The following is a 16,857-nucleotide window of genomic DNA, read 5'->3' as shown; positions in this document are numbered from 1 at the left end:
GAAGAATTAGATTTTTTTTAAAGTTCCTTGAAGCATATTTTTAACTAATACAGGTAAAAATGAAGAAATRTATTGTCAGTGTGCATTCTCCTACTTCTGCATTAATTCTTTATAATGCAGATAACAGCTTTTCATTAGAAGTGTTGAACAATTTATGCAGCTGAGCTGATTTGAAGTGAAAATATATTCAGTGAGCAGTAACTCATTTAACCTTTCTCTCTAGTCCCAGCCTCTCCTGCTTGTGTTGAGCTTTGTGATCTGTTCTTTCTCAGCTGGGYTTCTATTAGCAGCCATGCATGAGTCAGTGGGGAGCAGAATCTTTTCCTAAGTGGTTGAATTATTCAGCTGTATAAACAAATTCATACATACTAGGAAGAGAGTTTTGGTCCTGGGAACATCAAAGAGGTCAGTGGTAATGAACAATATGTAATTTGGTGAGGTATTAGCACATAAATTGCTCTTCTTGCCTTATTGTAAGCCACTTGTGGACAAAAGCAAGAGGGATGATTAGGRGGAAAAGCACTTGTTAAAGAATAATTGGAAGTCACACCATAATCCCTCCCAAACCTTTATTTCATGTGCAAAGGCACAGATTRTACAAGTGCCGATACTGAGAGGTGTGTTCAACAGAATGACCTACTTAACATGAAATGCTTCTCAAATACAAAGAATTCGAGTTTCTGCTCTGCTACCAGTTTCTGCTCTGCCACCAGTTTCATATCAGAGCAACACACAGATCAGTGGAGAGATCCTGAAGTAAAAAGAGCATTACATTAATTTGAGATTTTTTATTGTGAAGGTGCAGCAGAGCGATATCTTTTGATACTTCATGAGTTTTAAGTTGATGATTCCATAACATTCTAAGGTTATTTGACTTCTTCATGAGGCTTGCATGCAAATTATAAYGTTGTTCATCCAATTAACAGTGTATTTCCTCTGTGAAGTTCATATTTGTTGTGCATATATAATCTTTTATATACATGTGTGCATGTACAGGCGTATTTAGGGTAACCTTGACAGCTGTATGAAAGCATTCCATGAAGAATTTTAAATAGCTGTAGGAAAAAATTCATATTATGGAGATAATTGAAATCGGTGGCCTTTTCTCTCCTGTTAGAAGGCTTCATCCTAATTCAGTGCTAATAGTTAACAAGACTGTTAAACAGCATCTCTTTRTAGTATTGTGAAAATGGTCAAGAAACACAGAATAGATGGGCATATATTATGCATATCCTTGTTAGAGCTGTTCATCAGGGTGGCTTTATCTGCATGTATTTGACCAGAATTTATACTGAAGGTTTTGCAAGTTGATATAACTGATCAGTAGAGACAGAGTGTTAACAAAAGTGGTTATTTTCCTCTTTAACCCATCATCCACCAAGATGATCTGCAAGCCCAGCTACAAATGCTTGGAAGTCCTGTGGAGGCTTTTTCGGATGCTTTGTTCCACTCATCTGCCTATTCACATTTTCAAATGTTTGCACRCAGAGTATATTATAAATTGTCTTAGGATTTGCAAGTACTCTGAAGATGCTCTGTCAAGTTACTAATCCATTTCTGAAAAGGAATGCTTTTGCTCATATGAAGTTTTYGGTTCTGTCTTATAAATTCACTGAAGTAAATATAAAATCTCACTAGACAGACAACAAAATCTTATTCATGACAGGATTCTTCTTCTAACAACCGCCCTAAACTAGTGTCTTGGCTTAAGGGTTTTAGTTAAGAATTGTTGCAAGTTTCTATAACMACTGCTATAAAATGCTTTCATTTTTTTCTCTCTTTATGTTGCTGTCTTCTTATTGAAGAAATAGCCAACATTTAACAAAAAATACCTGGGACCTTTCTTCTTTTCTGAAATGATACAGACTTTTCAGGCCCTTTGAAAACAGCTATCACACCAGCCAAGTCTTGTTTGCTGCTATACAGGAAAAGGAAATATTTTAGAACATGATAAATCTTTCCAGTGATGGAATGTTTTTTTCAAAAGGGATGAACCATTACAATAGCTTTTTATTGTCTGGGAATGTGGAAGAATTGTTATTAGACTGTACATCAGGGTGTATGTTGTTTTTGCTGTTTTGGACATCTGAAATCTTCATACTCTACTGAAATAACTGGAGAGAAGTGCTAATATTAATAGGCTTTTTGTTGAAAAGATGGAAAAAGGAAACTCAAGTGGCATTCTGGGTTTCAGCATAACTGGATTGTTTTATACTTTTGTAGTTCAGGTTGTATAACTGTTGACTTTTACTCCCCAAAGAGGTTCCTCCTTTAAATTTAGCAAGAAAGGATAATCTGGTAGTTTAGATTATTAGATGATTCCTGTGGGGTCTGCTATTCCTCACTTAGCTCTAAATTTCCTGSATAAATGCAGATGCATTACTTCATRTAAAATTATTACCAGGCAAATGGTATCCTGACTCCCCTTCATGTTGTGTAAGGTCTCTAGAGTACTGCCAAGGTGGAGTWACACTGCATAAAACAACCACACCTCCTTTTGAGGTCTTTTAGGTGATACAGTTTAATRAAGTCTAGAAGTACACGACTTAGGCACTTGATGATTTACTCAACCATTTGCCCTCACTCTGAGGGGCTGTGTTGTAGTGGCTTTATTGCAGCAGTGGCACCAACAGCTCTATGATGGAAGGTAACCTGTAAATTTAAGAGTTTAATAGATGTTTCACTGCATTAATGCACTCAGCAATATGGTGTGTTTACATACATTAAATTCAAACTCATTTTTAGCACTTTGTACAAGCAATATTTAATGCCATCAGTTTGTATATGCGGAGTCCTGAGGACGACATGATCCAAATGGCTCTTCCTTTCTCACTCCATGTTTAGCCATTCACAAGTGCAATGTTTTCTGAGGGTCTCCCTTTGTTCTAATCACCCGAGAAATTCTGTAGTGAATGATTTTTGCCTGAACTTTCACATTAAATCCTTTTCTAGTTTTAACACTATAACTGTAGACAGTGCACTTACTGTATGGGTTCTCTTGTTATAAAACATTACAATCTCTGTTGTTTCTTCTAGGTAGAGAACAGACCCAAATATTATGGAAGAGAGTAAGTAACAAACATCTCAGAAAGTGGCTTATCCTGACATATTGGTTAATAATAGCTACAGAAAAGGTGGCAAGTGTTTACTCTGTGCCCTTTGTTTCTTCTGTGTGTTTTACAGCAGTGTGTCTCACCATCAGATCATTAYTACAGTGCCATCACTTTTGTCTGCCTAAAATTACAGCTGCAGTTTTTGATGGATATGAATATCACTGAGTGCTACTTTAAGTGAGAAAAACATACATATATTTGTGTACTTTCAAAGGGTTTTCTTTTTCTACCTGCCTCTCCAGTTGGCTTTGCAAAAAAAGGCGTTTCTCTTTAGGAAAAAAAGATATTTGGATCCCAAATGCAATATGTGTTCAGTCTATATGTGTCTTCTGTTTCAGGTTGCTAATGCAAAGATGGTTAGGTTTAGTGTGGAGAAACAATGCAGATCTTACTTATGTTTATTTTGGTAAAAGATGTGTAGTGTTGCTGGGTTATTACATCAGCAATTACTGAGATTATGGCAATTTACTAAAATCTCAGGGGTTGCATAAAATAGCCTCAAATGCTTCAAAATGTTTGATTGCATGCCACTGGCACAAAACATGTGAAGCCAGCAGTAGAAAACAGATTTATTTCTACATATTAAATTGATAGATGCAGATTTAAAAACAATATACTTGTTTCATAGATATTCTTTCCTAGAAGCCTTTCTAAACCATTTAAAGTGACTTCAAATGCAAGGAAAGGGAGATTAATTTAAACTGTAGATTCCTGCAAATCAGTCATTTTTATGTTTGTTTCTTTTTCTAATTAGTGTTGTTGATGCTTTTTAAAAGAAGACCAAAAGATAATTTAAAAGAGAAGAGGCTGGCATTTCAAAAAAAATTTTTGTTCCTTAGATTCCATGGGATGATCTCAAGGGAGGAAGCTGACCAATTACTAAGTGTTGCAGAGGGAAGCTATCTCATTCGTGAAAGCCAAAGGCAACCTGGAACCTATACTTTGGCATTAAGGTCAGTAATTAATATTTCATTTTTAAATCTATAAAATATTCAAAAGATTTTACTGTGCTGCTGACCTCAAATCATAAAATTCGTTGTGATTGTTTTAATTTTTTTTAATCATTACACTTTTTTACCCTAATTACAGATTTAGTATTTTTAACCTTCCCTACCCCTTTTTGAAATGTTAGCATTCCTTATTGTTTGCACCATGAGGATAATGGCAATTGCAGTTTTGCTGGTGGTTCTTCATTTTGCCCCACCCCGCTATGTTACAGATGTGRCCCCATGTAGATGTTGGGAGAGCAGGTGATCAGGAAATAAAAGGCATCCTATGAGTTCCCCTGACTAGTCTGCCATGTGGGGCACTGTCTGGGGAGCTGTTGCTGAAGAACACTCAGTTCTCTCTACTCTTTCTGTGGGATAGTAACAAATCAGGAGGGCTTTTTTGTCTGAACACCTGTTAGCTAACAGTGTTTGCAGATCGACCTCCTCATTCTGCAGAGTTCTGGGAAGTGGATCACCTATAAATAAAAAACTCAAATAAAAAATAGTTGCAAGTTTTAAGATATTAGAGGTTATTTGGGCCTGTGCTGTACATGTAAGATGGGAGAGGGTGATCATTAGCAATGTTTTAAATCTAAGTGGGGCAGAAAAACATTGAAGGAGAAGATGCAGTCACCGAAACTTTTGTACGGGTAAAAAAAGATTATAATTAAAATAATATATTGAAATAATAGGTTGTGACGAATTAGTTTTCTTTTTCAGGGAAAAAGGTATGTTTTAATGAGGTTTTTTCTGTAGTAATAAGATTTCAAAGAGAAACATTATTGACATTCACACTGACTTGCATTAACAGTGTAAATCTGGTATTTCTTATTAAAATAATACTCAATTGCATCATCTTCTGCTCTTTTAATATTATTTTAAAGCTAAAAAGAAATCAGTTATTGTAACACCTGGCTTGAAGGCAGAGCTCCTGCCCCTTGATTCCAGTGGGGCAGAAGGCACAGGGCCTATAGACTTAGATGAAGCTGTTGAGCATCTTGTAGGATTTATTGCTATATTTTGTTTTTCAAATGCAACTCCAGGCCAGCAAGTCAYAAGACAGCTTTTTTCCCAGGTTTTCGGTATCTCTTTCATACTGGAAAACCCCTTTGAAACCAATAAAATTAATTTTATACCAAATAAAGAATCAATAGTTGTTAGTGATCAGTTTGGGAAAAGGTTTCAAATGATAGCAATGTTGTTACAATTGATTTATTTTGACGAARTTCAGTGTTTGGGAAAACTCATCAGAATCTGAAACTGCATCCGAATCTTGCAGCCATTTCATGATGTGTAAGTGCTGAATGATGTGTGTATCAAGGGTAGTGGGTCTAGGGGCTGCTTTCCTTCCCACAGATAATGCTCTGTTGTCTCACTGTTGGCCTTCAGTGTATGAATGATGGTATTTATTCTCATACCTTAGGTGGAACTCTCTGAACTGCAGTGCTGTGTTTCCCACACATTGGAATTTTACCACTAGGATTTCTTTTTTGTCACTACTAGGAAGCGTGGCAGGAGTCTGCATTTCCATTGACTGGAGGGAGAGTTTTGCTCAGTTTCTATTTTTCTTCTCCCTGGAATTACAGATGCAGAATATAACAATTAGCCAAAATGCCCACTGATTGTTTCTGACAATGTAGCCTCTYTTAATGACTAGGTCCTTTCTGCAGTCTTTCTGTGCATCCTGACTGTGAGAAGTTTGCTGTGATTGCCATGMTGAGTTTATGTCATTTTATCATTTTTTGAGAGCATCACTTGTGTTGGGGTCACTGCACTGCCAGTAGTCAGAGGTAGCCCTGTCTCCAGTTTAGATAATCCCAGTAGAAATTTAAAAATGTGTTTTCCATGGCCAAAAMCAGAACTTGTCAGTAGGATAGTATGTATGAGCAAAACTTTTCCAAGTTTAATAGAAGATCTTGACTGAGTTCAGGGTCTCTAATTTCACCCTTTCTCTTCTAGCTGTATGAACCAATTTCATATTTTCATACTAGTTTAACTGCCACTCTGTCTCTCAAGAAGTCATGTTAATTTTAATATCACTTCTATGGGATTTGTGCTTTTCCTTCTTTGCCTTTATTTTACCCCTTAGAAGGTGTAGGAGGAAAGAAAACTTGGTCAGCTGTTATATAAAAAAAAGACACAGAACAGGTTTCAAAGAATTTTATGRAGTAACCCAGCAATTCTCTAAAGGTGCTCTAATTCAGCAATAAATAACATAGTGACAAAACATAAAATGACATATCCTTGTTTTCTGATTGTTTTTCAGGCACGGTTTGGTTAAAAAATGGGAAACGGTTGTGTAAAATTTAGATTCTTGAAGGTACCATCAACTCTTGGCATAAATACTTGGTTTTCTCTGCATATATATGTATCTACTCAATCTCTCTCTCACTGTTTGTTGTCTGATGTGTCAATCTTTGACATTCTGTCAATTCTGATTAGGGCAAATTGGAAACTTCCTATGAAGTGTGATTGCATCATGAAATCCCAGTTCATCCAAACATGAAACTCTTATGGTAGCTCTGGGTAGGAGCAGCTGATGTTGAGACTGAGACAAGTTTGTTTCCTGGCTTGTAGCTGCCAATGGTTCTGCTGGGGAGGCAGGCTATTCAGTGAGACAGACAGCCCAGCACACCCAGCTCTGGCAGATGTCTTCTTCCTATGCTTGTGTCAGCATGCCTGGGAATCCTGAAAAACCCAGTGCATCCAGTCGTGAAAAACAGTTTAGTGAAACAGGATCATATCCCTTCCTGTGGCAAGGTGTGATGTCTCTGTAATGAAATATTTCCWGTCATCTTTTCTTCAGTGGAGAAGAACAAGCTTTTTGTCATTTGTCCTGAGGACCCAAGCCAGACAATTCCACAAATCATCATGGAACACTTTCAGTGTTACATTTGATCCCACCAGCTATTGTAGCTGATGTCCAGAATCTCAGTGATCATACAAGCCAGGACTGCACATCCTGTTCAARATAAACTGCGCCATGTGTTTTAGTTCTTTGTTCTCTAAACCTTTCTRAAATTATTTTTGACCACTGTGAAGCATAGGTTTTGGTGCTCTTATAGAATTAGCTTTAGTAGATCTAAAGRTCTTGATCCTGAGCTGCAATAGCTACAGGCATAGCCTAGCACCACTTAAATGGCCAAATATAGGACAGAAAAAATAACATCTTTTGCAAGCTTAAGCAAAGTGGTCAATTGCTCTTAGAGCAATACTCTGGAATTGTTAATTGAGTTCAAAGTGAATATTTTTAATATGTCTTCTTAGTAAGGTAGGGAAAGTGACTCTTACCCAAAAAAACTTCTCCATTTTTAAAGTTGCTGTTGAGTTAGTGTAAAATCTGCTYTCCACTTATATAACAAGCTGCATTTTGATCGTCTTATGATGAGCTATTTTTGTCTACTTTCATCCATTATTGTGCAATTAATTTGCATCATGACTATTTAAAAGATAGGCTACCTTTAAATCTAAATTTGAAACCAAAGATGGTGGGCTTTTTTCAGAAAATAAATTTCTCAGAATTTGAAACAGRGCTAGAAGTATGTTCTTAAAGAAAATGAAAATTGTAATTTAAATATTGTTTTAAATGTATAAGTTTGACTTAATATTTAGAGCTGTCCTTCAAACAAAATTGGTGTTTAGACCCTAAGAAGGCCTGTAAAATTGCATCAGCTCAGATACCATGTAGAGGAGAATGAAGCATAAACACAACTGAGAGCAGCAAATCAGCACCCTACTATATTTAATGCCTGTGCTTAATCATGGATGCATTCACCAATCTTTACTAATTAATTAATCAGAGAATGCCACTGAAAATGTTTTGCAATCTTGAGGTTTAAAAAAAATTACTAATGAGAAAACTATCATGGATGTATATCTGTGTCCATACATATTAGCAAGCCCCCATTAGAGTAAAAAATATGTAAAATACATTGTAATGTTATTTCATTGTTTCAGACAGATTAAAAGAATGAAAATTCATAATTCACTTCTGGAGCTATTAGACCTGCTTTTGAAGAGTAGTACAAAAGAGTAGTACATTGCTTAATGTTAAGACCTGTAGCAAATGACAATAAGATACGGTTTGCAATGTAGCCTTTTGTGGTGGAGGACTTGTGTAATAATTAGGATGAGGATAAAGAGGAAATGGGTAAAGATTGTACRAGTGGTAGGCGTTGAAGTGTGATGGTACTGCATGTTCTTTTGAGCAGATAGCTGCTGTAGCACATTTAATTGGTTACCATGGTTTCCCTTCCTGCAAATTCTATTGTTGTGATACTGAGCATGAATTGAAATAAGGTTCTGCAGCATGATTTAAAAAAAAAGGTAATAATGTGAGCCATGATTATGAGTCATGTTTTCTTTATGTTTGGGAGTTTGGGCACATTGAAGATTATGTAGCACAAGGAAAGAATTCTTCAGGTGAAATAAATGACAAAAACTAGTAATCTTTATTTTAGTCAACCAGTTACATGTATTGTGCAAATTCATACATATATTCTCTATCCCTAAATGATGAAATTTTGTTAAGAAACTAGCCACTGGCATTTTAATAGGAGACCTAATTGGTAGGCTATTAGAGCATAATGCTGTAAATGAACCTTTTAAATTTCAGAGGACATCTGCTTTGGAAGCTGTTTATTTTCAGTGGGCTCTTTTGGGATACATGTGTAGGGCAGTTCCAGAACACGTGTTGATTGCTGAGGGATTACTTACACATGTAGAATTCAACATCTGCAAAAGGCTTCTTGAATTCAGAGATTTAAATTGGTGATCTCCATTCTGCTGAAAAGCCTTGTTGTACATACTGGGACATGRGAGAGCAATTCAGGAAAGAAAATTGTTTGAAACTACTTTCTACATGATAATAGCTGGATTATGTTTTTTGAATTATGAATGTATSAAAATTTTATTATCATTTCATCTGCATCTACAGCTGATCTATAAGTAGTCAGAAGGAGCCCAGCAAAATAGTAGCTAACTGCATCTCTTCATTTTACCATGGTAACAGTATTCTGACATCATGCTAGTTGGTTGGAAAAAAATTATAAAGACCATTTTAAAGACCAAACTTTGCATATCTTTCTGTATATTTTTTTTGTGATATGCAAATGCAGTGATTGGCAGTAGCAAGGGCTGAATTCAGTTTCTAGAAACCTTTCTAAAATATTCATACAATATTCCTTGGTTGCTAACTGAAAAAACCCAGGGGAAAGGTGGTGGTAAATTTTGGAGCTTGCTTTGCTGCTCTCAAGTRAAACAGTTGGTCCTCTATTTAAATGATCTTCCATGTAAAAAGTTTCTTTCCCTACATAAAATTTCAAACTAAATAATTTACTCTGTTGGTTTGTCCATAACATGAAAGGTTCAGCCCCAGTGAACAGCTTATGTGTCYTGCTTGTCATCTGCCTTACAGAACAGCACCTGGGCACTACTGACATGGCTTCATTTAAGTATTTAGAATAATAATAAATAGCTACTAACCTTAATGAGTAATTAACCAGCTACCTAGGTCGTCCCACAGACAAGAATGCTTTTTTCCTTATGGTTCACGTCTTCTTGCTGTGTTCCTGTTCTCCTTCCCTCCTCTTCCCATCTGTTGTTGTTAGCTCTGTTTTCTTTTGGCTAGTGTGTCTCATTTATCTTTGGCAATTCAGTTTGCTGCAGTCTTTCTCCTGCTCRTGTAAGTTCAGCACTTCTCAGAGGAATACTCTCTGCTTCAGCATGTTGTRAACTTTTTTGGAAGAACTTGTCCAAGAGATGCCTGTGCTCAGTGCACACAGCTCATGTTCATTTTATGCCGTGTCATTCACCCTGGCTGTAGTTCCTGCTGTGCCACACAGGTCTGCTGTAATTTGATGACCATCAGAGGCATTGGGCCACTGGTAAGGTACCGTGGTGGAACTCAGAAGGTGTGGGCTCACTTTCTGGCTTCATATATGACTTAGCTTTAGGCCATGGGGCTGTGCAGGCCTCATTCCTCCATTAGAGATGTTGTCTCTCCTCTGTGCTCACATGCTGGTTCAGTACAAAAGCCTAGGATATCTTAGAAATGGCCCAAGCAGACTGAAAGTTGTCCCCCCTCTCTCAGACTACCTCCAGTCACAGCTCCTGAGCCGGAATCTGTGTTGGGCTTGTCTGTTTTTATGGTGCATAATGTCTGCCTGGTTTTGAGCTTCTAGACACTGTTGGAGTTGAAGTAATAGTTGGAAAAATCAAATTGTAACACAATCAGCTGRTAATTAAATTGTGTATGCAGGTAGATTGGGCTCTCCTCTCCTATCAAAAGCCTGCATATTTTTTTCTTTTCTGAAACTTCTACTGGAATGSCTCTTCTTCTCTACTGCTTTTAGAAAATGCTAGTTAGAAATCTATCTTCACATTAGTCCTTTTGATTATCATCTTCTTTTGTATATTTTTGGAATACATATTTAGAAATTCTTGTATTTGAAGAAACACCTTTATTCCTGTGCTTCATCAATAAGCAARGAAGTCCTTTAGCTGTAGATACTGCAGATTCTTTATAGACATGTTTTCAAGATAACACACAATAGCCTTGCATTGTTGTTTAATGTCATAATTGTTTTCATCAAAACATTTATTAATTATTCAAACACCAAAACAACTGACAGCAGTGCTATCTGGCCCAGTTTTTCTTTTCCTTCTCCCTCCTTTATCCTTAGCGAAGCTCAGGTGAATTGATTTTCGGTCCTCCTGATCTGATAGGTACTAGAAAGTGAATTAAGCTTTTTTTTTTTTCTTTTACATCTTGAGATAAGTAAATGAGCTCCAACAGTTTCAGTAATAAATTGACATCTGCCCCACTTATTGCTGCCTTTGCAGGAAAGAAGAAATTGTATTCTAGCAAAACAATATAATAGTAAAAAAGCTATTAATCTTCATTGATGAACTCTTAGTAGCCCCAAGAATTCTAAGAGTGCATATTATGTATTTCTTTTTATGTTATTGTGCTTGTTTATTGTTAAGGAATGCAGCTTTGAGGAAAAGCCATTTAGAGAGTAGGATGAGTATATTGGTGAATCTCACTGTTTGCAAAAAAGTGATGAGTGAGTACTAGATTAGAGATAGAATACATTGAGGAAACAAGTGACTAGCAMATTCTGTAATACCTTTAAATAAGTTAAGTAAACCTGCATTGTAAGATTTGAATTAGCAGTGGCTTAAGGCAAATCAGATTTGACAAAATCWCTCTGGAAMAGAAATCTTACTGTAGTTTTTTTTWATCCAARTGAATTTGGGTTTTCTTGAGATCTTGAACAACARCCTGCCATGTATGTTAAAAAAAAAACCCAAACAAACAGGAACAACAATAAAAACAATGTCACTCCGCTCTGCCCTCCAAAAACCCTTCCTGGACCTGCAAAGATATTTTACAAAGATATCTTACTTAATTAAGAACATTTCTTTGGGTTTTCACTTGATGTCTTCTACTCAAGTTTCCTTGATATCCTGAATTTAAATATCCATATTGTTTCAGTGAATAAATTAAGAACAAGTTGATTTTTAGTGTGAGGAAGTCTGTAGAAGCAAAAGATAAATACAACAGTCATGAGTAACTTTTAAATTAAAAGAGGKTCTATTTAGAGTAGATACAAAAGAAATTTTTTATGATGAGGGTGCTGAAACACTGGAACAGGTTGCCCAGAGAAGTAGCAGATGTTCCACTCCTGGAAAAATTCATTGGATGGGGCTCTGAGCATCCTGTTCTGGGTTCTCACTGCTCATTGCAGGGGGATTKGACTTGGTGACCTTTAAAGGTCTCTTCCAACCCAAACCATTCTTTGTCTCAATGAACTTAGGAAAAGTTGAACTTTGTAGGAAAAGCTGCTCTAAGTGAAACAAAAATGAACATGTTTGAGCATTATGCTGTGGCAGTTTTCTCTCAGTAGTACACAACTGCAGTGGAATTCCAGCTACATTTCTGATCTTGTTCTACTTCAAAATATACCAGAAAAACAGTATTATATATGACCTAAAATGGAAGTGTTAWACATAGAGTAAAATTTGCATGCACATTTTGAAGTTTGCTGAGCAGACACTGGTAGGGTTGATACCTTTACACAAATTTAAACACAGTTCTATTTTAATATAATACGAAAGCTCTGTAGCAAGAAGTCACATGGTAAATTTAGCTCTTGAAGAACATTTCTTAAAAAATTCTGCTAAACATAATTATTTAYTTAGTAGGAAACTGTGAAAGTTAGTAACATTCCTGCTAGTAACATTTCCAAATGATCTTTATCCAGGCAAACTGGCATAGGTCTCCAAATACTTCTTTCATGTAAAGAGAAGATACCAGGCTTTTAATACGTTCCCATGTACATGTGGAATTCAAATGTGTCTTAACCACTAATCMCAGTGAGTCTATTTCCAGAAAGCATGGAACTTTCATCAGGTAGAAAAAGCAGTACAACATTGCCCAAAACATTGGTATTGATTGTGATTCGATCATGAAATCAATCTCAGCAATTTATATCARGTTAAATGGAGTAAGACAGGCAAGCACAGTACTGAGCAGAGGTAACGCGTCTGTTCCAACCAAATGGATTATTTTCCAAGGCTTACCAGAGATCTAGGACAGTAACATTTACCTAAAGTATTAAGTGATCTTAATACTGAATGTTGATGTGTTCAGCCAGTGCATGAGTCTTACTGGGTTTTAGGGATAACTTTACATGAAATTAATGTTCACCAAGTGACAGTCAGCCAGCCAGTGCTGMCCTTCCAAATGGCACTGGAAAACTATTCACAGTGACTATACTCTGCCATCCTTTCCAGCCATATCAGCAAGGATTTTTTGTCTCCGTTTGTGTCAATCCCTAATACATTTGATTTCATTTATACATATTATGTTCTTGTAAAATCCTGCTCGGGTTTTGAAAACTATGTTATTTGTCAGGCAGGTGTTCTGGGAAGTTGGCAAATTCCACAGYTCCCTGGCCATCATCAGAAATGTTGTTGCCAATGAATATTAAAAAAAAATAGCTGTTCTCATGAGCTGGAGACCTTCAGGGATAACTATGTAGAAGAGGTTTTGGCTGCATGCAAGGCTTCCATTTCTTCAACAAGGAAATGGGCCAAAACAGGATCTGTGGAATAATTTGTTTTCACTCTCAAGAACACAACATGATTAAGAGACATTTGTGATTGCAAGATTGCTTATATTCCTGTGGCTTTCTRTGTAGTGTCAAGACTCTAGTCATAAGTGTTGGTTAAGGGTTTTCAGTAGAACTGAAATTCTGGCACCTAATTTAAAGTAAGACTTTTGTCTTCTGGTTGAATTATTTCTCCAAGGGAAGATTAAGTCCAAGTGACCTTTAGGCTCACACTTAAGTTTTCCTGGATCAGTGCATGAAGTTGCTTGAAACTAAGGAGGACATGAGTAGTGCTGAGGGGTACTAAATTTGTTGTTTGGTTGCAGAAATTCTTCTTATCATCAAATAGCCTGGGAAAGTGGTGAATAGCTACTGTGCAAGTCTGTATGTATGCTATAAAATCCATTTTCTCAGATGGTAAGAGAGTGTGTCTGGGCTCTTGATCCTTCACTTCTTCCTTTCTTTTCTTCACTGAATGCTGCACACAGGTAAGTGGCTGATTCTGAAGCCTGTCTCTCCCATGGTATGATACCAAATTCAACCYCTCAGTCCTTTATTATCCTTTATTACCAGGCAAATTACAGAATTTGCTCTACCATTGAATACATTCTCCCACATTATCTACTCTGCCCCACTGTCAACCAAAGGAACTAGACAAAGTGATTGCTTTTCAGACAACTTGGAACAAAAAGAGTCTTTTACCTGTAGTCCTGCTGCTTGCAAAMAAATGCACAGTGGACACAATGAGACTGGTCCAATGCTTTGTCTTGGAAAAACATCGAATGTTCCCCAGTTTGAACCAAAAGAGAACATACTTTATCTGTGCCCCACTTTCTACTTATTAAACATAAACCAGCTAGTACTAGTATATGCCTTTAGGAGGAGAGCATCAGAAGTTTGAAATATCAGATCTTGGAGCTACTTAGTTGCCATGGTGMTGTATAATTAAGCAGGCTGCAGGAATGTTACAGAGTAAACATAAGGAAAYAGTCTTGCTAATGGAAAAATTTTAACCATAGTTTTAAGTAAGACTGAAGGGACTGAAGATTAAATTTTAATTAATAATTTTCAATTGAATGTGTATGTTTGTTTTTATATTTTGATAAAAATAGTGTCATAGTGTGGTCAGRAAAAATTTAAGTGACTGTGAAAGAAATAAAAGAGGATTCTGATGCACATTATTGAATGTACAATCTTTGTAAAAGATTAGTGTTTCATTGATTTGTGGGGATTTYTGRGRTTTATCTCTGTTGCTAGTAGGATTYWATTTGAAAACCAGAACATTTCTCCACAATGGATCCAATGAGAAAAGAATGGAGAAAAAAAATTGATGTGGAACAAATGGGAAATTAGAGAAAGGCAAACCATTCATCTCTTGGGAACTCTATTCCTTATAGTATCTGTCAAAGACACACTTYATGTGCAGCAGTCTGAAGAGATGTGCAGCATAGGGGGTGCTCAGTAAAACATACCTGGAGTAGGAGGGTGCACCTTCTGACCCTCATAGAAAGACAGATAATCTTTTAAGAAGTTCTCTGCTTTTGGTCTTGTTCTTCAAAACTGGTTTTAGAYTTCGAGGGATGTTGCTAAAATCAAGACACTATGTGTACTTAGTAATAAGCCTTGAGATGCTTTTCTGTGCCTTACCCTCTCTTGAGAAAATTAGTGTAATACCTTTTCTTCTAGACAGCTGAGAGCAGTAAGTGACCTCCAGCTTGCTTAAAACTCTGCTTTAAGTAGTCAGAGCAGATGTTACTGATTAGAGCAGCAGTTCACCWGCCTCTCTTAATGTTAGTAGTTCTGATGTATATTGTCATTTAAGACCCATTATTCTTCACCTTCAAACCTATTTGTTGTTGCTGTGATGAAGGGAGACCTCTCAAGGTGCTTGTATGTGCTCAAGGTGCATTATTCCCATGACTGGAGCAGGTGACACTGAAGGTTGCTCACTCTGGCACTGCAAAGTGCTGAGCACTCCTGGCTCCCGTTGACTCACTCTGACAGTCAGGGGTGTGTGAGGAGGACGTCTCATGGTCACATCTTGTTTGCTGCRCACTGTGTTCAGTATAAAGGTGCCCTGTAGACTAAGTCTAAATACATCTACCCCTACTGCTAGAACTTAGGACATTATCTTTCTACTTTCTGAATGACGTGTATTCACTCAGAACTGCATCTTGTGATTAAATCAGCATTGGGTAAAAATGTATTTCTTTCTGTCATTTTGTAGTTTCTCGTGTTTGATTCAATTAACTTTTAGTTTGTGTGGCATAAAAATAAGCATGCAAGTACCAATTAATTTGCAGGAAAAKGCCCTTGTAGATCCTACACATTGTGTCCTCTTTCCTTACTGAGCAAGATGCAGATTCCTGACGGCCCCCTCACATTTGAGTTATGTAGAAATAGCAGTTTCTGAAGTTGCAGGCATTGTCAGACTATTGACAGAGGGATGAGAAGGTTTGGGATTTTGATTTAGAACAGATAAAATAAATGCAGATTACAGAACCCATGTTTTTTTTCCCCATATTTGCAAGAAGAATGCAGTATTTCACCTGAGGCAAGATCTGAAATGATGCTTTCCCCTGTTTGGCAGGGCCCTGCTGAGAAGAGGAGCCACTACAGCAAAGTATCAGTGTTTACTGTGTTCCTTAACATCTCTAATGAAGCATTTGATTGTAAAGTGAAACCAATCCAACCTTTCAAATCTAGTTCTTAATAATTATTTGACAGATCTGACCTCATTAGGGGGCTCAATACCCTCGCTGCTGTCTGACCAAGGAATAACACTGGAGTGAGYTGTGAAAGCAGCTTCTTGCCTCCATCTTCTCTGCAGGAAATGTTGCCAAGTGCAAACACTGGTGTGCTTTCATATGTTTACACTGCTTTGAGACAGAAAATTGTTGCACAGTTTTTTAAAATWTGCTACTGTTCAGGTAAATTCAGCATTCTTATGGTTGCTAAGAGCCTGTATCAAAATGCTGTTCCATCCTGATGCAGAATGGCTTGTGTTGGATAGCATTTGTGTTATATATCCTGTATGTTACAGAGATTTGCTTGAAACTTGGGACTTAACAAGCATAGCACAGAAGGACTTTTGTACAAAGCTTGAAGAGTTAGTCCTGGGCCTTTGGCCAGGAATAAAGAATGCTTGCCCTTGTGCCATTTTGTCCTGTTCTGCTCCGGTTCTGGCAGCAGTTCTGCTTCAGTGTAATTGTTGGCACTGCAGCTCAGCTGAACCTTGAATGGCCCCTTCCTGCAGGCAAGCAGGGGAGCAGAGTCTGAGACAGCATCAAAACTCTGTATTGATCGGCTGTAATAGAGGACTCTATTATGAGAACTCTTCATATCAGAGCCAAGCAAATTGACCACAGTGATATGGTAGTGAAGTACTAAAAAAAGCCATAAAGAGTGTGAAGTAATTTTTCAGTTTTTCCATAGATAATGRAAAGGCTGAAAGAATACATGAACAAACAGCTCCTTCTGGGACAGTAACTGTTTTGGCTGTCTATCTGCAGTTGTTGTTGATCTCTCCTTCCTATCTGTGCTAAGTAGTAGTTTCCCAGCTCAGCTGGACCAGACAAGCAGTATAGTCACAGCTTTAAGAGTTAAAGTGTTTTTAATTGTTTGCAAAGGCTTGCTTAC

The 16,857-nt window shown here is 37.1% G+C and overlaps 1 protein-coding gene across 4 annotated transcripts in view; it reads left to right on the top strand.

Annotated features, from left to right (window-relative positions):
- CHN1 (chimerin 1) overlaps positions 1-16,857 on the top strand; it is a 92,962-nt gene that overhangs the window by 27,147 nt on the left and 48,958 nt on the right. For 3 of the 4 annotated variants that reach the window (XM_057363686.1, XM_057363683.1, XM_057363684.1), the window contains 2 exons: positions 3,037-3,068; positions 3,953-4,066. In XM_057363686.1, the coding sequence (XP_057219669.1) occupies positions 3,037-3,068; positions 3,953-4,066 (146 nt within the window). Of the gene's footprint in view, positions 1-3,036; positions 3,069-3,249; positions 3,291-3,952; positions 4,067-16,857 lie in introns of those variants that run through there. The other variant, XM_057363687.1, reaches the window with a different exon arrangement.

This window comes from Malurus melanocephalus, unplaced genomic scaffold (genome assembly GCF_030028575.1).
Source record: "Malurus melanocephalus ecotype Western Australia unplaced genomic scaffold, MMel_1.1 scaffold_30, whole genome shotgun sequence".
Classification (NCBI taxonomy): Eukaryota; Metazoa; Chordata; class Aves; order Passeriformes; family Maluridae; genus Malurus; species Malurus melanocephalus.
The sequence above is the reverse complement of the archived record's forward strand: the minus strand, read 5'-3'. Positions and strand labels throughout refer to the sequence as shown.